Source organism: Epinephelus fuscoguttatus, linkage group LG20 (genome assembly GCF_011397635.1).
Source record: "Epinephelus fuscoguttatus linkage group LG20, E.fuscoguttatus.final_Chr_v1".
In the NCBI taxonomy this organism is placed as follows: Eukaryota; Metazoa; Chordata; class Actinopteri; order Perciformes; family Serranidae; genus Epinephelus; species Epinephelus fuscoguttatus.
In genome coordinates this window covers 38,215,380-38,239,981 of record NC_064771.1, presented here as the reverse complement: position 1 = coordinate 38,239,981, position 24,602 = coordinate 38,215,380, and the positions used below count along the sequence as shown (strand labels likewise).

The window sequence follows — 24,602 nt, the reverse complement described above, 5'->3', positions numbered from 1 at the left end:
AACAGTCCACAGGCGTGTCTCCAGTGTCATCTTCACCCTGAACACACACACAGAAGAGTGAGACGGCTCATGACTCACAGACAAAGATATGGAACGTGTGTGTTCAGTTCAGCTGCAGAAGAAACAAGGTGCCGCAGTGTCGCTCTAAAATTAGGAAGAATACATGAGGGGCCTTTCCCTCCAAGTGTCACAGCTTATTAAATCCAGAGTGACTGTGTCAGCACAGGTGACAGCTTCTTGGCTTCAGTTTGGCTTTTTGTTTTGAGTGTAGCCGTGTTGTTGGTACGATGCTACAGGCAGCTGTGAAGAGTGTGTTGTTCACTCTGTTGTTCAGCGTCACTTTAAACCTGTTTGTTCAACTTAAAATGTGTAAAGTCGTAGGACACTGAGGATTCATTCAGCACAGAGCTGCCTGTACTTTAAACATCTGCTCCACTACATTTATCTGACGGGTGCAGACGGTACTTTGCAGATTAAGATTTAATCTATGTTTAAAAAATAGTAGTAGTATTGTTATCATTCAGTCAGACTTGATTTGTGAGAGTTGGTGCAGCTCAAAGCGCTTCACAGATGTCTGACTAAACTATTTAACTATTTAACAATTTAAGACCAGTGTATGAGAGAAAAAAAAATAAAATTGTATTAAAATAGATTTAAAATTAATAATAGCAGTTAAAGTTGGAAAACAGAGTAAATTAAAAATAAGATTAAAGATTGTCATAAAATATATTCAAAACACCAAACAAGAATAAAAGTGATGATATTTAAAAAAAACAATAAAATAGATTTAAAAGCAAAAATAATCACCATAGGGTCGTCATAATAATGATAATAATAGAATAGTAAATAAAAGCTAGACTAAAATATAGATTTAGAAATTGAATAAAATAGAATAAAAAGACAAAACAAGAGTAAATATTATGACAATAAAACCACTGACATGAATTTAAAAGCTATAATAATAATAATAATAAATAAAATTGTTAAATAATATAATTGTTAAATAAAAACTGGACTAAAAACTGGATAACAGATTAAAAAGATTTGGAAAAAAAGAAAATACAGTGATATAGATTGAAAAGCAATAATAATAATTAAAAAAACTAAAATAAAAACTAGATAAAATAACTATAAAAGACTAAACAGAAATTAAAATGGTGACCATAAAATATAATGAAATAAAGTAATTAACTAATAATAATAATAATGATAATGATAATAATAATAATAATAATAAAATAGATTTAAAAGCAAAATGCAAGCTAATAAATACATAATGAATTAAAAATACAAAACAAGAATTAAAATGTTGACATAAAGTACAATAAAATAGATTTAAAAGCAATAATAATAATATTAATAATAATAATAATGATAATAATAATAATTAACAAAAAGTTAAAAAAAGACTAAAAAATAGATCAAAGAGACAGAACAAAGACAAATAAATTGATAAAGATGGATTAAAAAAGTATAATATTAATATGTATTCATAAAATAATAGATAAGTTACAGAACAATTTTACAAAATAAATATAAATAAATTAAATAATGTCTATTACTAATTCTTAATCAAGCACCTGGCTGAACAGTTCAGCCTTACCTTTATTTTGAAAGATGTTTAGAGTAAGTAAACTACCTCATTATTTATATGTGTGTTATATATATACATGTATTTTTTGGGGTTTTTTTCCTCATAATAAGTTCTTTTACTTCTGATCCTTTCAGCTGGACTTCTTATGTAAAGTTTTAATCCTAAAGAGCAGCAGGTTTAAGTGCTGTAGTGTGTGAAGGGAACGTGAATCCAGTGTGGGAACAGGGGAATGGCGGACTCCGCCACCAACTATTAAAAAAAATAAATAAATAAATACTGTCCACAGAGAGAATTACTGAGAGTCGATATGTCAAAGGGCTGTTTCACACAAAATTCAGACCATAAATTGTATAAAATTGGACTTTTAAAAAAAACTTTAAGTAAAGATTTAAAGGTGGGGTTTTTTTGTACTAAAGGATGCTCATATTTCTTCCATGTGTTCCTCAGTTGATAAAGGTGTACGGAGAGGACAGCCACAGCAGGTCGGTGTGGGTGTGTCGAGAGGCCACGGCCCGAGAGGTGTGTCACATGTTGGTCCAGACGGCTCACTGCAGCGACCAGGAGAACTGGGCTCTGCTGGAGCTCCACCCCACCCTGGGCCTCGGTACGACTCTGCTCTGAGATCAACACTCTCTTTAATCACATGCTGCAGAGCGGCTCATAAAATGTCCTCCTGTGTCCTCAGAGAGATGTCTGGAGGACCACGAGGTCATGCTGGAGGTTCAGGCGACGTGGTCCCTCAAAGGCGACACGAGGTTTGTTTTCTGCAAAAACTACGCCAAGTACGAGTTCTTCAGGAAACCGATGGTACGTAGCCTGCGGCCTGTCACAACTCATCAGCAGTGTACTCGTTAACATTAGATAACAGGAGGCGTGTTGAGTTTCCATCCACTCCTTTTACATAACAATTAAAAGCATAAATGATTGTCAGGTTGCGTGCTGGTGCAGACGTGTCGACTTCATGCCTCAGGTATTTCATGACATCAGATCTGGTCTGTCACCTGTGCTGTTACACAAAGGTGAAACTGGTTTTGATGAACGGCCCACGCTGCCTCCACACGGCACAGAGCGGAGTTTGATGACGGATTTACTACTGTTCACTTCACCATGTGACATGTGAGCAGTGTGTGCAGCTGTGTCATGCAAACAGGTGACAGAAAGTCACTCAGGGCTGCAGCTGAGGATTAATTTCAATATCGAATAATTTGCTGATTTACATTTTATCAATGGATAAATCTTGAGTTAAAAATAGTTATAGAAAAAGGCCAGTTTGAGGTGATGAGGTGATTTTTTTTTTGTTTTATTAGACTAACGGTCCAAAAGATATTCACTTTACTCATGTTGTTGAAAAGTCTTAAAATGTCTTACACTGAGTGTTACAACAATAAGGCCTTTAAAGTCATTAAATAGTCTTAACTTTGAATTTGTGAGGTCATAATGACTACAAATGTGATCTAATTTAGTTTATCCATTTTTTTAAAAATAATTATGTGAAGATAAAAAGCTTTACGTAGAAGTCCACAATTCTAATGTTACAGATCTTTAAAAAAAACTATAATACTGTCATTTTACTTCATACGTGCACCGACCTGTTGGCAAAATGTAGATTGACTCAACTCACTCCAGTGACCATGTTCCTACAGAACACTTCTGCACAAGATCAGATTTATGCAACTAGTCTGCGATGCATGAATAAGCAGCCGATCGTCACAATCTAGAAGCTATCATGAGTCAATGTTTGGTGTTTTTGCTCAGTTAAATGATTATTGAGGATTACAGCCCCGTCCTCAGAAGGAAATGTTGGCATTGTACATATCTGCTGACCACACATATATCACATTTGTACTTTTCATACGTATCTTCAGCCCTTTTTAAACAGGAATTGTGCAAATTCAATCAGCACTGATTGTATCCTATCAGTCTTTTTTCAGCATTGGCAGTGTAAAAACAAAATCGGGGAGTGCAGCAAAATGCCGCCTACCTACTTTTGTTTATACAGAATGTGCCTTTTTCGGGGCAATGGGGGGCGTGAGCAAGTAACAAAACGTGTAGCTCAGCGTGTGACGTAAACAGTGACGTGGGAGGGAAGCCGCGGCTGGTCAGTCCTTCGGCGATTCTCTCATAAGTCGGCCCGTTCTTCACCGTCCCCGTCATCTGACGGTTAATGGCCTCTTCGTTTGCGAGGACAAGGAGGGCGCGCAATTCCTTGTCTCCCCAGTTGCTCATCTTTACAGTGTCTGTCAGGTTTGTGTTTCCCTCTTGCTACTAGCTGCTCGCTAATTCCTGCTATCAGCTGTTTCCTGTTTATCCACCACCAGTGGCTCGCACGTGTGGCGTCATCAACAGCTCCTCCCACAAGTCATCAACAGCTCCTCCCACAAGTCATCAACAGCCCCTCCCACAAGTCATCAACAGCCCCTCCCACAAGTCATCAACAGCTCCTCCCACAAGTCATCAACAGCTCCTCCCACAAGTCATCAACAGCCCCTCCCACAAGTCATCAACAGCCCCTCCCACAAGTCATCAACAGCCCCTCCCACAAGTCATCAACAGCTCCTCCCACAAGTCTTCAACAGCTCCTCCCACAAGTCTTCAACAGCCCCTCCCACAAGTCTTCAACAGCTCCTCCCACAAGTCATCAACAGCCCCTCCCACAAGTCTTCAACAGCCCCTCCCACAAGTCATCAACAGCCCCTCCCACAAGTCTTCAACAGCTCCTCCCACAAGACATCAACAGCCCCTCCCACAAGTCATCAACAGCCCCTCCCACAAGTCATCAACAGCTCCTCCCACAAGTCATCAACAGCCCCTCCCACAAGTCATCAACAGCCCCTCCCACAAGTCTTCAACAGCCCCTCCCACAAGTCTTCAACAGCTCCTCCCACAAGACATCAACAGCCCCTCCCACAAGTCATCAACAGCTCCTCCCACAAGTCATCAACAGCTCCTCCCACAAGACATCAACAGCTCCTCCCGTTGCAGAAGGCCGCCTCGGTCTGTTTAAAACAAAAGGGTTCTGCCAATATGTCTACCCTACAAAACAACAAACCATTGTATTCAAGAGTCTGGGACAAGAGAAGAGAATGTTTGACACTTCTTTCATTAATTTGAACTGATGGATTAATGATCCGAATTGTTGCTGATTTAATTTTATTTCATCTCTACAGTCATTTGAGCGCTCACGCCCAGTTTCATGTGCGTGATATGCAAACAGCGACAGCAGCAGGATCTCTGTCTCCTCTGAGAACACCTGTTGGTTTTGTGCACACGTGGATCACTTTGCACGACTGATCATTTACTCAAGGCTTTGTCCGAACTACAAGTTATTATGTTGCCTCTGATACACATTAAACAAACGAGCGTGATTCCTGTGAGGTGTGTCTCATCTGCATGTTGAAGATGATGGCATTCTGAAGCAACATCCTGATGTTAAAGTGATCACAGTGCAGACTGCAGCAGAAGCAGCTCCTTTGTCTTGTAAATGCGGATTTTAATGATGCCCTCCTCTTCCTCAGCTCTTCTTCCCAGAGTGCATGATCTCCGACAGCGCCGATGTCAGCAAGGGGATGACATCATCAGAGCTCATTCAGGTAAAGCGGCTGAAATCAGGAGCCTCAGTCAGTGTGGAAGTCACCAGTAAACATGTGCATAAAGTGTCCTTTGATTTTATTCAGACACAAAAACTGAAAACACAAATGTTTTTAAATGAATTTATTGATTCATAATTAAAGTTCTGATAAACTACCTGGAACTTTTTTTGTCTCTGATGAATTGTTTGGGCTCTAACATGTGAGAATAATGAGCTCTTTGTGTTCCTCAGAATCTGCTGAAGTCCGGGACGTGTCCGGAGATTCAGGGTTACCTGCAGGTCAAAGAGCCCAGCCGCAAAGCCTGGAAGAAGGTCTACTTTTTCCTCCGCCGCTCTGGACTCTACTGCTCCACCAAAGGCTCCTCCAAGGTCAGTAAGTCCAGCTGATACTTACTAAGTTCCTTACTAAGTTCAGCAAAACTTCAAATGGATTAATGACACTTTATACACACTGCGATCTTTAAACATGTGTGTGTGTGTGTGTGTGTGTGTGTGTGTGTGTGTGTGGACCAGGAGCCTCGGCACCTGCAGTACGTGGCTGATCTGGACGATTTGAACGTGTACACCGTGGTGAACAGTCGTAAACTCTACGGAGCGCCTTCAGACTTCACCTTCTGCATCAAGGTAACTGCTTCCTCCAGGCCTCACCCAGACGGGATTAAATGTTCTCAGACCAGACAGAACATTGTGTCAGGAACAGACTGAGCACTGTTTGACCTGAGGGTCTGCGTGTGTGTGAGTGTGTGTGTGAGAGTAGCATTCATGTCATTCTTGTGGATTATTGAGTCAGTAGTGTTCAGCAGCAGAAGCTGTAATAGCTGTAAGCTGTAATGCTTCCACATGACTGGCAGTGATCGAGGAACTTTCTGTAACTGCTGTGTGATAACATCACACACACACACACACACACACACACACACACACACCAGTAATTTGCTGCACAGTAGACGTATGTCACGGTGGTGCTGACAATAGAAAATCACACTGTCTGGAGAGCATGTAGCTCTGGGAGGTGACGACCTCACAGCAGCTGTTACTGCAGAGAATCACTCGCACCTCGTTCACATGTGTTTGTGTCACAACAGGAAAACAAAGGTGAGAAACGTGATGCAATGTTGTGTTTGGAAGTTACGATTAAAGGAAGACCTCACCATCAAATGATTTTTTAAATTAACTACAGGCAAATAATACATAAAACATAGATCACATCATGACGATATGGTCGAGCAAAGACAAACAAAACAAAATCAAAGTTACACAGACCAAAGCAGACAAAGAAAAGACATGTACAAGTTAATATAATCAAATTAGACCTATTAGTGATGTTGATGAGCTCATTTAGTCTTAAAGGGATAGTGCAGCCAAAAATGTAAATTCAGCCATTATCTACTCACCCATATGCCGAGGGAGGCTCAGGTGAAGTTTTAGAGTCCTCACATCACTTGCAGAGATCCAAGGGGAGAGGAGGTAGCAACACAACTCCACCTAATGGAGGCTGACGGCGCCCCAGATTCAAACGTCCAAAAACACATCATTGAAACCACAAAATATCTCCATACTGCTCGTCCGTAGTGATCCAAGTGTCCTGAAGCCCCGACATAAAAAGTTGTTTGGAAAAACCTCATTTGAACTCTGTTTTTAGTAGGGCTAACCCAGAAAATTCAAAGCTTCGAATCTTTGTTCGATGGCATGGGATTCGATTGTGAAAGAAAAAAAAAATCGAAGCTTTGAAGCTTTTTTTTTTTTCCTTCATTTTTTTGGGGGAGGCCTTAAACACAACACTAACCCAATGAGCGCACTCAGAGCCGCTCTGAGTCTGGTGTCAGAGACACTTCTGATGCTTTGAGTCGCGCATCTGTTTGATTGTGCTGCAGTGTGCGCCGAGGGTTTTAATTTAAGGTGCTCACAGACTCGGGCGCACTATAAGCGGAGTGGACTCTGCGAGGAATGTCCGCAGTCATTTGGGCTTCCATAGTCGAGCGCACTTCCGCGTTGTAGTTTCCTGTAAAAATGTCCGTGAAACACTACATTACCCCCAATTCTTGCATGTTTATGTCATGGCGATGTGAAAAATACATGCCAAGCAGTCTTTTGAGTGACACTGGTGCGCGGAGCGGAGTCCGCGCGGTCGGAAAATCTGAGCTTTGCACGCACAGGGCTTGCGGACTTCCGCTTTTAGTCTGTGCGGGCCTCCACGGAGTCGTGTGTCCCCTGTTGTTGAATGCTTCGAATTAAATTCGTTCTGAGCTACAAAGCTTCGAAAAACTGGAGTCGAAGGTCAGCCCTAGTTTTTCGCCTCATTGTAGCCTGTAGCTCTGACTGCCTCTCTGTACACAGCGCTCACGTGTGTGCATTTGTGCGAGACTGTGAGATATGGTCACCATCTTCATGTGTGTTCACGTGCTTTCGCTGGTCTCGTGCAAGCGCACACACGTGAGCGTGGTGCCCAGAGAGGCAGTCAGAGCTACAGGCTACAATGAGGCTAAAAACAGAGTTCAAATGAGGTTTTTCCAAACAACTTTTTATGTCGGGGCTTCAGGACACTTGGATCACTACGGACGAGCAGTATGGAGATATTTTGTGGTTTCAATGATGTGTTTTTGGACGTTTGAATCTGGGGCGCCGTCAGCCTCCATTAGGTGGAGTTGTGTTGCTACCTCCTCTCCCCTTGGATCTCTGCAAGTGATGTGAGGACTCTAAAACTTCACCTGAGCCTCCCTTGGCATATGGGTGAGTAGATAATGGCTGCATTTTCATTTTTGGATGCACTATCCCTTTAATAAGGCTGTGTTACCTTTAATATAAGGTTCAATTATATTTTGTGGCTCCAGAGAGATTTAATACATTTTTGTGGACCAAAATGGCTTTTTCTGGTAGTAAAGGTTGTCGACCCCTGAACTAAGTGATGGAGGCAGCAGTAGAGCAGCAGCTCCTGTGTTCAGCAGGTGTCTGGACAGAAAGAACGACAAATAAATAAAAAAGTTAGAAAACAATAATAATCGTCTTAAAAGAACAAATAGAAAATATTCCACCTTATCGCCCAAAAATGTTAGTTAGAGAATTTTGTACTTTTGTCATCCATCATTCCACTCATCCTTAACCATTGAAACTACATCTCTAGATGACCTGTAGTAACCCTGTCACCTTGTTTTGTGTGTGTGTGATTGCACAGCCCTCCAAAAACCCAGTCCGTGTTCAGGACCTGAAGATCCTGTGTGCTGAGAACGAACAGATACGAACGTGTTGGACGTCGGCCTTCAGGCTGTTCAAGGTTTCCATTTCAATCCTACATTAACACAGTCCTGTCACACTGTTAGATCATTCTGTTCACTACAGTGATATTTATAAGTCAGTGTGTTGCACACAAAGCTGAAAGTTAAAGGATATCTTCTTTATCATGTCCTCTTAATGTGTGTTCATGTGTGTGTGTGTTGTCAGTACGGGAAGCAGCTTCAGTGCAACTACCAGTTGTCCAAGTCTGCCCCTCGAAGCCTGGAAGGATCCAAACTCACAGAGAGCAAAGTGAGGTCATCATCAGACTTGTCACATGATGTGATGCAGAGTCGTGTCGTCTCACATTCTGCTGTTTGTTTCTCTGTGTGAGCAGTCGGAGGCGAGCCTGGTGGCCATGGACTTCTCGGGGAAGGCCGGCGGACGAGTCATCCAGAACCCAACGGAGGCCCAGTGCGCAGAGAGGGAGGAGGGGCAGGCCTGGAGGGTGAGGACGGGGGAAGGCTGAGGAGGAGGAGGAGGAGGAGGAGGAGGAGGCATGGCTGCAGGGGTTCATGTCATTGGTTTGACAGCCCATTAGTCCGACTGTCCGCGGTGCTGAACGGCTCGCGGCGGGCGTATGGTGCGCCGCGACCGGCTTGAGGCGGACCAGGCTCACGGCTTATGTGTTTGCCACTTTCTTTTTCATTTTAACCCACACCATGATCTTTTCCTGACCCTAACCAAGTGGTTTTTGCCTAAACCTAACCAGACCTTAACCACCGGGCATCATGATGATTTCGGAACAATGAGTTTAATATGGTCGGAACAATGGGATGTCGAACCAATGGGCAGTTCCCGGCTGCAGAGCTCGCTGGAGAAAAGTCTGAAAGCAAAAAGAGTGGATGAGGCAGTGATGCACGAGCAGAACTCTGTTTAGACGAGATTCACTTAAAGGAATAATTCATGCTCATTAAAGGATTCATACGGTCCTGGAAAAACCTGGAAAAGTCATGGAATTTGAAAACTGTTTTGAAAATCCTGAGCAAGAGCAGACGTACTCAGTGAGGTCTCGACTGTCGTGGAAATGTTCATGTTGCCGTCTTTATGGCATCTTGTTGTCTTCAGTCTGCACATTTATTTATTTATTTATTTTATCTTCTAGATATGTTTATTGATTTTCCACAGCCAAACAACACACAACATTTTCCAGGACCCAGCTCAGCTCACAGATACAAACATCTGTACAGGAAATAGACTCAGACATTACATCATGTTCTGAAAAAACAAACACGATCACTCGAGTAAGAACAGTTGAAATATTGAATCCAACATCGGACATGAAAATAAAAGAAATACCTCGTCTGTAGAACGCAGCGTTAGGACTGTACCCGACTCTGAATGATGTCAGTCGAATCAGATTCGGCTGTTCAACCTATAGTAATATAGTAAACAAGCTAACGATGCTAACAACGGATCTGAAATGTGCAACATTGTTTTTTGTAGTTATTTTTTTTGTTTCAAAAACCTTGATTCATGTAAATTAATCAAATTACAACCAGAATCTGAAGCAGAGAAGTTGTGAGTCTGTAACTAACTTGTGCAGACAGATGATATGAACCAGCATCAGTTCAGTTTTTAAGGGATTTAAAAGCTTCAATTTTATTTATTAAAATCTTTTTTTAATCTTAACTTGAACGTATTTTGTACTGCTAATGTTTGTTTTTTATCTTTCAACTGTAAAATGTGTCCGCACAGATCTGTCACACTCACTTTAATATCTACAGTAATAGTGATAATGTACAAGTTCCTTTTTAAAAATATTTGTTGATGTGAAAAAACATATGTATATCTGTCTGATGATTTACTGCCGTTGGATATTTTTTGATTATTGATAGAGATATAAGTGATGGTCAAACATGCAGAAATAGGATCCATGTTTTAATAACCCAGAGTGTTTCTGTACAGAGAGACAGTAGTGGTGATGTAAAAAGCCTCCACGTATCAGAGTCTGATATTTTGACCCTCTCCTGTTGTTGTTCTCGTCCTCTCTGGTGCAGCGGAGAGAAGCCCTGAGGTGCAGTCTGCCCAACCTGAACTCTGGAGCCAGACCGTCCTGTGAGTCCACATGAGAGGAGACAGGGTCCTGATCCAAAGCACACTGTGTGCCTGCTCACGCTCCTCATGCTCACTGTCTCTCTCTCTGTTTGTTTGTTTGTTTGTTTGTAGCCATCCACAAGTCCCAGCCGTGGTTTCATGGCGGTGTGTCCAGAAAGGAAACACAGAGACTGATGGAGAAGCAGGGCCTGGTGGACGGGTGAGTCCAGGAACCTTTCAGATCACTGAATGGGTCCAAAAACACAAGTTGAGTTCATTGTTTAAAACAACGACACAGAGTTTTTAACTGGTCATGAAACTGTCTCACTGTAATACTGATGCCTCTGTAACGTAAAGGACGCCGCTGTTAGTTTGTTCAGTCTCTGTCCTCAGAGACCATCTGCTCTCTGTGTCTTCAAAGCTCCTTAAACTTCCTCTCTAACGAGTCTCAGAGAAACTGGAGGTTTATTCTTTCTAATTGCAGCTGTGTATGAAAAGATATTTCCCCCTCTGAACTGTTGAATCTAAAAAGCAACAAATCTGCCTTGTTGAATATTTCCGATTGTCTCTGAAGTGATTTAAGAAGCTGGACAGATATCTGGGAACCTCATTATGAGCCATTTTATGTCCCAGCTTGACTCGTACGACTCTTTATCAACTGGAAGCCAATTAAATAATAGAAAATGTGCTGAGTGGAGTTTGGTACAGAGAGGAAACTTTAACACTGATTTACTTGTTTTGGGCCGTCTGGAGTTTATTTAAATGTGCTTTGGTGCACTTAGAGGAAAATGTGATTTGAAACAGTAAAAATATCACAGATTAAAAACAAAGTGAATCATTTTTGGGAAGTGCAGAAATAAGGACAGGAGCGTAGAGCGTGTAGAGAGTAAAGTTTGTGCCCCCTCACTTCCCTTATGTAACATTTTGATTGGCTAGCTGATGTGACAAGATTACGTATGAAGACAGCAAGTTTTACCAGGAGTCAGTGAGTAAAGGTTGAACGGTGCTCGCGGCTCATTTCATGGACAGCGTTAGCTCACTGTTCTGTGCACGAGCTGGAGGACGCAGGCAGCCCAGCAGAGATGCCTTCACTGATGTAGATGTCTGTTCAGCACTCACCTGCAGAAGTTAAGTGCAGACATGAAATATTCCTGCGCTAACAAGCAGTCGAACAGGTGTACCTAATAAAGTGGCTGGTGAGTGTGGGTCCAAAAGGATTTGCAGATCATCTCCACAGCGTCGCAGCACACAGTGAAGAGTGGTTTGCAGCCACATGAACACTCTGAATGTCACGTACTGCTCCTTTAAGGAATCGTCTCTCTTCATGTTCGTGTGCAGGATGTTCCTGATCCGTGAGAGCCAGCAGCACGCCCAGTGCTTCGTCCTCTCGCTGTGCTACAAGCTGAAGACCAAACATTACCTGGTGATCCCTGTGAGTTCCTTTTGTTGACTCAAACAGCTCCTGTTCACTCACACACACACACACACACACACACACACACACACACACGTCTTCATTGTGTGTGCTGACCGTGACTGATTATCTGTGTGTCTGCAGTGTGAGGAGGGAGGCAGGAAGTACTACACCATGGACGACGGCCTGACTCTCTTCATAGACCTGCTGCAGCTGGTGGAGTTCCACCAGATCAACAAGGGCATCCTCCCCGTGTGCCTCAAACACCCCTGCGTCTGTGTAGCGCTATGAGTCCCGCTCAGCTGCGACCTTTGCCCCCGTCGGCCCTGAATCACACACCTTTGACTCAAGTGTAAAGTGTGAGTCGTCAGATTGTTTTGTATCTGTTCAGTTAGACGTGTGGATGCTGTGGCAGAGCGGTGCAGAGCGTGATAACATCATCAGGCCTGTAAGACGTGCACTCCTGGGAAGAGTTGAAGAATATTGTCCGCCCCTCCTCTCTGTAGTATTTTTAATTATTCTGACTACACGTGCAGCCCCAGACAGTGGTTGGTTTTTATTTTTAATTAACGAGCTGCCGTCCCCGTGGCGATGGCTTAATTATCCACGTTGGACAGACTGTTATTGCACTTTGATTCCGATCTGTGCAGCCGTGGTGAGAGGTGGAGGACGGGTGGTGTGATGAGTGCAGGAGGAGGAGGAAGTGTTTGATTGTGGCTTCATCAGATCTCACTGTTGAAGTGAGCGACTGTAGCCAGCAGAGGGCGCTCTGAGTCAAAGCTGGGAAAACAGGACTTCAGAGGGGTTTTATTTTTTCAGCTGTTTAATGTAAGAAACAAACACCAATGTGTTTTGATATTGTGATATTATAATCATGAAAAGCCCCAGGATGCGATCATGTAGCATTTAAACTCTCACTCCCTCTGACCATGTGATGTTTTGTACATTAACTCTAATATTTGTGCCTCATATGTTTGATTAGAACAAACTTTAAGGACTGTCACCAACTTTCAGCGCTGTATTTGCACATGATGGTGAAGGGAAGCTGCGTTTTCTTCTGATGCTTAATCAGCCACATATGTAACATGATGGACTTTCATGAGGACGCATTAAACGTTGTTGTTTTTAACCGAGGAAGACAGTAAGATGTGGCGAAAGCTCTGGAAAAAGCAAGTAAGTAGATCTTAAGACTTTTTAGCAACACTTTATTTTACAGGGCCAAAATTTCCCAAATGATTCCTAATAATTTCCCTGGAAGTTTCCTGGTGATCTCAAAGGCAAACAGAGTCATTTCTCGTCAGCTCGAATCTTTAAACAAACATTTAAAGTCTCCAATTATAAGTGAATAATAAAACATATTTGTTCCTCTTTTCCTTTAATTTACACCAAAGTTATTTTTAGGTAATTTCTTGGGGATGGATTGGAAATGAAACGCCTGCTAAACAAATCATTTCTGATCTTTGTGTCGTCGCCGGCTGTTTAAACATGTTTCCTTTTACTTTTTGAATATTTGCACTTACTGTTTTCTTTTTTATCATGAAGATCCATTTCTTAATATGTCAGCATATAAACAAATATTGTCTTTATTCATTCAGTCCAAAGTTTACTGTTTTCACACTTTTTTAGAAACAATCAAACAGGGTTTGTTTGTTTTAAACACCTTGAATGTTTTGTGTCCTTTTCAGACCTGTTTTTATATGTTGAATAAATAATTTCATATTAAACATTTGTTCTTAAATTTCAAATGTTGTCTAAGAAGTTAACTGTAAACCAAGACGAGCCCTCTGAACGTCTCACGTGGTTTTATTTTAACAATTGTTTGAGGTGAAATGAGTAAAGAGATTGAACCCTGCGCTCCTGATTGAACACTTTGTCCTTTTCCTTTCACTGTGTTTTGCAGCTGAACTTACAGAGTTTGTACTGTTGCATAGAGATTGCACACATTTGGGACGCACAACTTGCCTTGAACTTTTACTCTCTTGCTCATGTCTCTGTCTGTAGCAGTTATTTTTTTATACTTTATTTTATTATTCTTTATGAAAAGAAAAAAGCAGACAAAACCAAGGACAACATGCAGTGACATCACAGGTGAAGGTGAAATGTTTAACATATTGTAAAACAGAAAAAGAAATGAAGTAAGGTCACATTGTAGTGTCACAGATAACATGATTGTCCTTGCGATGCTTCACTTTGATTGTGGACAGCGAGGGGTGTTTAAAAGAAGGAGAAATCCTCCACTCATTCATGAGCTGCAGTCTATTCTGTACGTCTTCACACTGAGAGGAATAAGACATAACTCACCTAACACAATAAATACAAATACAAAATTTCACTTCAAAGTCAAATAAGGTTTCCAATATTTTTCACATTTTTTTCGTGACATGTTTTAGAGAAAAATACCGTTTTTCCACAACATAAATTTCCTTAAATATTTTTATTATTAAAAATAAGAAGCATGCGATTTGGAACGCAGCAAGTCAGAGGTCAACCCCGAGAGCTCTCCTGTTGTTACTTTACAATGTATGTAGTTTCAATGGACTGTTTCATTGCTATTCTGTTGCTAGGGCAACAGCTTTGGTCCTTGTTTACTTCCTGTCAGCTTCTGCATTAACATTCATTCAAACAGGAAATACAAAGGGACCCATATAGAATGTTTATGTGGTCTATAACGGTGGTCTTTTAAGATATATTTACAACAGTAAAATTCCATCTGCATTTCTCTGCGTTTTGTCTTTTTTTTATTTTCATAGTCCGTTTTTTTTTTTTGCATTTTCTTTTTAAAGATTTATTTGGGGGGGATTTGTCTTTTTATTGATGGGACAGCTCTGCAGACAGACAGGAAGTGTGTGAGAGAGAAGGAGGTGACGACACGGCTCAGAGTCAAACAGGCCACTGCAGAAGACTGTAAGGGCCACACACTCTACCAGCAGTGAGCCAGAGGTCACCCAGCTGTTATTGATTATCTGTATGATCATGTTTTGAGTCGTCTGTCAGTGAGCTGTCTTCTGTTCACGGCTCGGTTGATGTGACGCATCTTCTCCCCTGCAGAATAACTGGAGAGTGCAGTGTGTGACTCAATGCAGTAGAACATCCTGGTAGTTATGACAAACTGCACATGACGATGGGACATACAAAATCATTTCCTGACATACTGAATAGTGCGGTAATATCATGGGCGCATTATAAGACAATCAGCACCTGGGCACAGATATGCAAAGGGCCCCACCCCCTCTCTTACAGAGGAGCAAGACAACAAGAACGTTTTGGAGACAGGAAATTGGCGACACAGACCCTAAGGTGGAGCCTGACAGTAGAAACTGTCTAATATTTTTTGTCTTTTGTCCCTATGTACATTTTTAGCCTGTATCCTGCACATTGTTTTATAAGTGAGACCGCTGGTTGTTTTGTGTCTCGTTGTTTTAACTTCGAGTCCCCTCCTGGTCGGTTCATGTTAATTTGACATTTGACGTATTGAAGGTGAAAGCCAGGGTCCCCGGGGCCTCTGCCTGGTAGGCTCTGGTAGTATCTTCTTCTTCTCTCTCCCATTAATCATCTCACAACCCCTCAGATTTATCTGATGACCCTTCAGAGGGGCCCGGCCCCCACGTTGGGAACTACACTGTATATGAAGCAGCTGACAGAAGCTCCACCTCGAGCAGCTGCAACATGCAAACACTGATGCATCAGTATCAACTCATAAAGTCATGTATGAATACTTTCACTGAGGCAGGACTTCACCTTGTAATGGAGTACTTTGGAATTGTTGTGTTGCTACTTTTACTTAAATAAAGGATCTGCAGTGGTGGAATGTAACTGAGTACATTTACTCAAGTACTGTACTGAAGAACCATTCTGAGGTACTTGACTGGAGTTTTTCCATTTTCTGATTTTCTGTTCCACTAAATATCACAGGGACGTACTGGGTTCCCACAGGTCCTTGGAATCATTTAAAGTTTGCAAAGTCACGGCCTCGGCCCACTGGCTCAGCTGCAGGGCAGGCAGCCCATGTGCAGAGGCTCAATTCCAACCCATCATCCCCGGTTCCACATCGTATCTGTCCTGTCACATAAAGGCAAAAAGCACCAGAAATATCTGCAGAAGAAGTTTGCAGAGTTGAGGGGAAGAACGTCGAGGTCTTAAAGGTTTTCGAAAACTCACATAAATAGAAGTGAGTGATTGAAAGTGCTTGGAAAAATAAAAATTGAGGTTCTTTTGATTTTTTTTTTTAACTTGAGTAATTAGACTCTTAAATGTTTTCTGTGACCTGCTAGTTCTCATTATAAAACAATCTTAGTGTTGTAACTACTTAATCTTGATTCTTGTCTCAAACTGTGCTGTGTTGGTCCTTGAATAGAACTAAGTCTGGAACGTCCTTGAATTTAATATTTAACTGCTTGAAACCTGGAGCGACATCACTTTTCCTCTGCTGCCTTCAGGCGCCTTTCGCATGTATTTAAACCTGTATTTAAGCAAAAAGTAAAATATATCCAGGGTTATGCACCTTTATAACTGTTTGAAACCTGAGCAACTTTCACACTCAAACCTGAGTTCTTTCACAACCATGGGAAGAAGGAAACGAGCAACACAAGACAAAATTAGTGAAAAGAAAAAATTAAAAAAAAAGAAAATTAGAACAAAAATAATTAGGAAATAAATAAAGTTAAAAATAAACAAACAAGGAACTGACCTGGAAAATGTGCTTAAAAAAACTTATAATTCTGTACCATGACTCCATATATGTAACAACAACAATAATAATAAAAAAGATAATAAACACAAATTTTTACCCAGCTTTCCCCCTTATTTTTTAAAAAATATTTTTCTAAATCTAATTGTTTTTTTTGTTTTTTTTTGCAATTTTTCCCATTTTTTTGAAAATAATCGCAGCACTTTGCTCAGAGCAATTTATTATTATTTATTATTACACTTTATTATTATTGGTGTTGTTACACATATAGAATTATGGTACAGAATTATTAAAATTTTTAAGCACATTTTCCAGGTCATTTCCTTGTTTGTTTATTTTTAACTTTATTTCTTTCCTTTTTTTCTAATTTTCTTTTTTTTTTTAATTTTCTCTTTTTACTAATTTTGTCTTGTGAAGCCCATTTGTTCAGGAGAGTTATAAAGGAATAGGAACCCTGGATATATTTTACTTTTTACAGCACCACATTTAGTTGACAGCTTTACAGATTCAGATTATTAACACAAAAAATGATCAACAGATATGATGACTTATTATCAGCTAAGAGAACACACTGTCCATCTGAGTGTGTCCATGCTGTAGCAGCACTGCTGTCAGATAACTGTAGTTTAGCAATATGAGGTCATATAAAATATTTGGCTCTGACATGTTGTAACGTAAAAGTATAAATCAGCATAAATAACATATAAAAACTCCAGTAAGGTACCAGCACCCTGACACACGCATCACTTGAGATCCATTTCACCAGTGGGTGGAAATAAATGATTGAACACTTTTGTGGAACCGGACTGTGAACACTGAGAGAAGAGAGTGCTGCTCTGCCTGATTTAAAGCAGATGATTATAAAACCATTATCAGCCCAAAACTAGACTGAAAAAAACCTGGAGTGAATCCCGGTGCAGCGATTGGTGGAGCGACATAAAAGGCAGCCTGGAGGTCATTGTGGAGTCCTGGCAGTCTGCACACATCACAGATCCTCTGCTGCAGGGCTGTGAGCTCTGCACTGGAGCTACAGAGCTCATGTCTCCACTGACCTACTCTGTGTGTACGTGTGTGTGTCTGTGTGTGTACTTAAATACCAGTGTGCTCGGGTAACCCTTCCTCTCCACTGCAGCCCCCTCTCTGTGGAGGGGTTGCTATGGTAACAAATTTTTTGGGCCTGGATGGCCAGGTAAATTAAGGGGTGAAAAGAAGAGTGACAGAGGAGATATGGGTCAGGACGGCTTCAAAGAGAGCTCGATAATGTGCAGCACAGTTAGGATGTATGATCGCTGACAGGATGACCCTGCCTACTCTGTTCTGTTCACGCTGGGATACGTTCAACACATCAAATTAAAAAGAGAGACAGACATATTATTGTTTCTCTTCAGGAGGTGAGTGGCAGTTTTTAACAGGACGATTCAAATATTTAGAATTTAAAGACGTCTGGGTCATTTGGTCACTTTGTTTATTCAAGTCATCACACATCTTTTAAACAACAGATCTCACCTGAACCTGAAGTCAGTGTTTAATGTAACTAAGGCTGCGTTCACACCTGCTCTGTTTGGTTCGGTTCAGTCAAACTCCAGTGTGTTTGCCCCCTCAGTGCGGTTGGTTTGTGCAGGTGTGAACACAGCAAAACAACCGGACCGAGACCTTCTTGAAGAGGTGGTCTCAGTCCGGTTCCAAAGGAACTCTGGTGCGGTTGGTTTGTGGTGAGAAGGTGTTGCGACCTGGATGTGAAGCAACTGCAGTCACATGACACATTGTTTGGGTTAAACATGAGCATGTTACAGTCCTGGAGGATTATTAATGTGCACCTCCTCCTGTACTGCCTTAATATGCACATTCAGCACATCCAATGCATCAAAACATTGTTTTCTAGTTGGAGCCGCGTTTGCCTCGTTTTCAAACTGTATGCTTTGACTAAAATGAACAATGACAGCAATATAGTCCACGATGAGCAGCGCTAAAATCAACCTGCGTAGTTGTCCCTCCATTGTGACATTAGAAAGTGTCACATTTATCTTGTTGACTTTCTCAGAGTCGACCCTGATGAGAAGACGATCAGTGAGGAAGGAGAAGGAGAGAGCAACTGTCTGTGGACACCACATGTGAAACCATTTCCTGTTTGTCTCTCCATTGTTCCTGTTGTCTCTTTGATTTGACCCAAAGCAGCTGAAACTGATTCACAATCACTTGTGCTTCCTGAATGGACAGATTGATATCACTGAAGTTTAACTGACTTCCTGTTACAAAGTGACCATGAAGTGTTCCCTTTACTTTTTGTGAGCAGCATATTTCTGCAGCACTGGTTTATTTATCTGTGAATTTTAGGGGATTAATGACATAAAAGGGAATTCTCATTCTATAATTACACTCAGCTACTGCACACTGAGCACCAGTGTTTGAGTCTGACTGTCTTCAGGCAAGAAATGAATAGATAAAATAAAAAGGTTTAGTGTTCATTTCCAGTGTAAATGAAGCTTTGAAATAAACTAAAGCCATAACATAGGAAGATAAAATTTTCTGAAAATACAATTGAAAGCCAAAATGTTACTCTACTGGTCCCTGAACATAACTATATTGTAAATGAATGAATGAATAAAAGGACAAAGCTCCCAGTGTCCGGAGAGAAGCAGGTAGAAGTAAAACTTGTATGTCCCTAACCCTTTCTTACATTTCTTCTTTTAACTCGTCTATTATTTCAACAAATCCCATATTTATTTAAACTAATATACAACTGTCCCCAGTCTGTTTTCCACCCAGTTAAATATATAAGTAATAAACCCAGTTCATTCACAGTCAGTGTTCCAGCCAGTGTTACAGATGTTATGTGACGTTGAGCCCAGTCTTCTCTGAAGTCATTGAAATCCGACACGTGGGCAGTGACTTGCAGCGTCAGGAACCAATGTAAAAAGGCGTCCTTTAACACTGACGTGATACACAGCCGGTTGTCGTTATAGTTTAACGGTGCCCGGCGGCATCAGGAGGAAACGCAGCAAACAAGAGGGAAAGTTAAAGTGGTAAAAGTCTGGATGGGTCCAACAATCACTTTTGCCTGAGAGAGCAGTGGTCGCATCCCGTAAAATGCTAAAGCCAAATCCCGTTCTTTTTTCCTACACCAACCCGACCACGTGTTTTTGTTGCCTAATGGTGTGTTCCATATAGATCTTACTGCTAGTAAGACAGTAGGAAAGCTGCGCAAAATTATGCAGCGACAAGTCATAACACGCCTCTTTGAGGAGGTTCTACCAGTAGCAGTCTCGTACGAACTCAGAGGACTACAAGTTTCGAAAGACTGCCGAAAGCAAAGATGGCTGCGCCCTGTATTTACCACAAGTGGCTCTGCTCTTTACTATTATTTGAGTCTTCATTTTAATGACTCGTTCACATTACAGTGCATTATGGGAATGCTTTATGATATGTTGTTGTGCGTGGAATGTCGTGTATGTGTTGTTTATCGGTTGGTGTTGGTGAAAGTAGCTAACAGTGATGCTAATAATAAAGGCTCCGCTACTGCAATAGCGACGACTGCTTTCTTGGAGGCATCCATCTTTGTTTACGTTTAGCTCGTAAATGGTACAAATGCAAACGGGGACGCATATCGCCAATTTAAACAGGAAGTTACGACATTTTACGACACTATCTTGAGTCTCACCGCTCGTAGCAACGTAAATGGATCACAGCATAAACCCAACTATGTTTGTTGCTGAAGGAAGAAAAAGTCAAGTTGCAGTGTTGTAATGACAGAGTGCTTTTATTTTGAAAGACACTGTATGCAAACTGAACATTGCCTGGGACAACAGAGTTTTATTTTGAAAGAAGACAGTGCATGTAACAGGCTGAAGTTGACACAGCCTCCAACACACCCAGGGTACCTTGCCCATGTGGACGTGGAGCGTCAATATGTGACGAAGATGGAGTGAAAATGTGTTGTTATGTTGTGTTACATTATTTCTGACTTTTTTATTTATAGCGTCAGTGTAGAGTATCAAAAGCATGTGGACGTCTTATAACTGTAAAAACACAAAAAAAGGACATGACATGCACGAGACATTTATCTGAACAGTCAGTCAGTGTCACCTACTTGATTTTATTAAATAAAAAACACACTGCTGAAAAAAGGAAAACAAAGAAATTTGTACAAGTGTTCCATCATATTGTTAAACACAGAAACTATTATTTAGATTAAACTAATACTCTGAGTAATTAATGTTCATGTTTTCATTTACAAGCTGAAGGAGAACACAAACACTAAAAATGATTTTTATCAACGTGAATCACCGCCCATCGCGGCCGTTCAGTGACACAAACCGAGCGCTCCCACAGTGATGATCACTGCAGCAGGTGGTGCGTTCAGGTGACAGAGTTTGGGAGGAAAACATGGCGGTTAAAAAGACAGTTTTTAACTCAAAAGTGGAGACAGACAGAAGACAGACAGAAGACAGGCAGAGGACAGACAGAAGACAGACAGGACAAGCGGAGCGACATGTTTCTAACTCAACAAACGTGTGACAGGATGAGGAAGCTAACAAGCTAACAAGCTAACGGTGAGTTTAGCTCTGTTTGTTTGATGGTAGTGTTGCTAGCTAACGTGTTTATGCTAAGCTAATGTGACGTCACTTGTGCAGCTGTGGGGTGTGTGTGTGTGTGTGTGTGTGTGTGAGGGTTTGTTGTTGTTGTTGTTGGTCACAGATTAACCGTTGTTTACTCATTAAATCTGTTGAGGATGGATGTGTCTATCATCAGTAGCAGAGCTGTGACTTCACTCACCATGCTTCTCATCATAAAGTCATTTTCAGTGTTTAATACAGTGACAACATGAATCCTCAGATCTTCTTAAATAAAATAAGTATAAACCACAGTGTAGAAACAGACCTACATTTGAAATCTTTGTTTTGCCTCAGACTGAGATATTGAGTAAAACACAATGGTGTAATAATAAATAATAAAATAACAAGAGTTAGCGTTAGGAACTCAACAAGTAGTATTACAGTAATTATAATTACACAATATATCCTCCCTCTGAATGTAATAACAATCCACCAGATTCCAGAAATATTTTAGGCAGTGGTGGAAAAAGTACTCAGATTTTTTACTGAAGTAAAGTAGTAATGTTATGGTGTAAATACACAAAGGCCCTGCTTTGAGAGGTTTACTTAAGTAGCGAGAGAAATCATAACACAGTATGACCCACTTCATAAAGATGTACATTATATAACTGGATTATACCTGATGCATTAATGTGTTTATCACTTTAATGTTACAGTTGGTAAATGAGGAGCTAAATTAAATTAATCTCTGTACTGCTTGGTAGCTTTGAAGTCCCATGTCAACCTCAGATAATACATTTATACATTGATTATATTTGAAAGTACCAAAGAAAAGAAAATGATCAGATGAATGTAACAGAGTAAAAAGTACAATATTTCCCTCTTAAGTGTAAAGCAGCAGAAAATGGAAATACTCAAGAACAAGTACCTTAATATTAAAGTACAGTACTTTGTTACCGCTGATGGAGTGACATCTTCAAATTGGTGTTTGTTTTGTCCCAAACTCATTAACACATAATTAGTACGGAGGCTCTAAAGTTGAGTTATTATCTTGTTGGAACAGATTATTTATCTGATGTGTACAAGATAATTAACTTCTTCCCACAGTATAATTGTTTTGTGCCCACAAGATTTTTAACTTGTTCCCACATGCGCACAAAATGTAAGAAAAATGATTAAAATTGTTGCTGATTTAACTTCGTGTTGACTGATGAATTGGTTAATTGAGTCATTTAAGTTTTAATCAGTGTGAAGCCCAGATTGTTGCACGAACGTGTCTTCTTTATTTTATCATTATATTAATCTTCATTAGTAAGATGTTTGAATATATAATAAAATGTTCCCTTTTTTCTTGTGTATTACAAAATAGAGCTGCAACAGATGGTCGGTCGACTCATGGAAAATGAATCTGCAACTACTTTGATATTTGATTTATTATTATGAGTCATTTACAAGACAGAAACAACATTTTGTAGGTTTCTCAGTATTTTACAGATTAAATCAAATCAAGTTTATTTATATTGCACACAGTGACACACAATATGTAGCAATTTAAAATGTACACAAATATAAAACAGAATAAAACCAGTAAGAACAATTGAAAATGTTTATGAAGATTATAAAATATTAAAGCGACTACAAACAGCCTAAGGCCTTTGAAAACATACACGTTTTAAGATTTGTCTTAAAAGGGGAGCATTTGATTAGGAGGGAAAGACTATTCCAAAGCTTTGGAGCAGCGACCACAAAGACGCGATCTCTCAGACACAGACTTCTAGAGTCTTTCATTGATAAAGCATTTTTAGTTACAGCTCTGGTCTGAAACAGGAAGGAGATATGTCTTTTCTGTCCGCCATCTTTGGTTTAGAGAAGAGAGTGTGATTGTTGAGCATCTGCAGCCTTCACTTGGTTTTCATACCAGCTGCACTCAGAAGGGAAAGAGAGAGTGATCCACTTAAACTCTCTTAAAGTGTCTTTTTATCTGCTGAATAGACGTGTTGTGCAGGTGTAAAGCGTGACCTCGGTCCTTTCTGTCAGCAGCTGGTGTATTCTCACCTCCTCCTTGTGCTTTCCTTTCACAGTTAAAAAGACACGTAGCTCTCAGGTGAAGTGGAGACTGAATTGTCCAGAGATGAGAAAATGTTTTAATTTTAGTTCTGCGTCAGCCTGGGGAAGTGTGGAGCTTCTCTTTAGCCTTGGCACAATGCATGCTGGGATAGGTTTCAGCGCCCCCGGGACCTTGAATAAGCAGGTATAGAGAATGGATTAATAGGCTTCACCCAGTGTCCTAAGTTAACTTTTTGACTGACTGGGAGAGGGGACTGGGAGATGAAAGAAAATCCAACCAGGCAAGGATGTTTTTTACAGGTCAGAATAAGTGTAGTTAGAAACAGACTGATGCTGCTGATGTCCTCAAAGGTAAACAGTGCTGCAAAACTACAGATCCGTCTCCACCAAACCCTTTCAGTCCAGCACCTCTGGAACCAGCAGTAAGCCTTCAGACATGGTACCTAGACCCTCGGTGTGTTCAGACAGTCCTCTTAAATGTGGGCGGGGTTGTTGTCACTCACTGCTCCGTCCAGCACTCGCTGTATTTCCTCATCAGCGGTGACACAGATGGAAGTCTGCACCTGGTTTATCGTCCACAGAACGAGGCTGCACGCCCACATTTTCACAACAAAATAGAACAGGCTGCAGTGAGAGTCTCTCTCCATGGGATATTTCAAAATAGCAGCTTTGTGCATTTAGTCCTTCTCAGGCAAGCTCAGGGGTTTAGTGTTGCTGTAGCCCACAGGAAGTGAGGGTTAGAATATATGACCTTCACATAATCCGGTCGGTATCTGACCCCAACTTCACCCACCTTCACTACATGTGACATTAATCAGTCCCCCAGAAAGTCTGCAATATTTGTGGGGGGCTTGCAATTTTTCAAAAGTCCCGCGTCATCAAATGCGCTACTGGCACTGCAGTATGGAGAAACACCGTGTATTGACAACAGAATGTGCACCGTGTAAATGCAGACAATATGTGTTGAATGTATTAAATGTTATGTTTACAAAGGGGTAGACGTCGCCATGGCTACCACCGAGCAAGAGACGGGGGAAAAAGTTCATACGTAGCTAACGTTACCATCGTCAGGTTGCTTGTTAGCTAGCTAGCTAGCTCGCACTATCTGGTGTCTGTCATCTGTCCTGTTCTGCAAAATTGTCAGACTTTTCACATTACGATAACACGCCAGCTAGCATAACTATGCTGCCTCGTAATGTTAGCTTGTTAGCTAGCTAGCAGAAGTCCCCTGTCGTCTGTCGTTCATCAGACGAAGCATGATGAATGCGGCCAACGTGATCGGTAGAATGAACTCAACTGGAGACTCCATTGTAGATGCCGGTTGGAAATGTAGATGGCTCGCAGCTTCCTGTTTAAAATAGTTACGTATGCGTGAACGTAACTGACGTGGT

General features: G+C 41.0%; 1 protein-coding gene across 1 annotated transcript in view; it reads left to right on the top strand.

Annotated features, from left to right (window-relative positions):
• grb7 (growth factor receptor bound protein 7) overlaps positions 1-13,649 on the top strand; it is a 28,100-nt gene extending 14,451 nt beyond the window's left edge. The window contains exons 5-16 of the mRNA XM_049563330.1: positions 2,042-2,198; positions 2,280-2,401; positions 5,110-5,184; positions 5,415-5,552; positions 5,697-5,807; positions 8,356-8,454; positions 8,622-8,705; positions 8,791-8,901; positions 10,454-10,511; positions 10,623-10,710; positions 11,829-11,922; positions 12,049-13,649. Coding sequence (XP_049419287.1) covers positions 2,042-2,198; positions 2,280-2,401; positions 5,110-5,184; positions 5,415-5,552; positions 5,697-5,807; positions 8,356-8,454; positions 8,622-8,705; positions 8,791-8,901; positions 10,454-10,511; positions 10,623-10,710; positions 11,829-11,922; positions 12,049-12,195 — 1,284 coding nt within the window. The 3' untranslated portion in view covers positions 12,196-13,649. The remainder of the gene's footprint in view (positions 1-2,041; positions 2,199-2,279; positions 2,402-5,109; positions 5,185-5,414; positions 5,553-5,696; positions 5,808-8,355; positions 8,455-8,621; positions 8,706-8,790; positions 8,902-10,453; positions 10,512-10,622; positions 10,711-11,828; positions 11,923-12,048) is intronic.
• Positions 13,650-24,602: the final 10,953 nt, after the last annotated feature.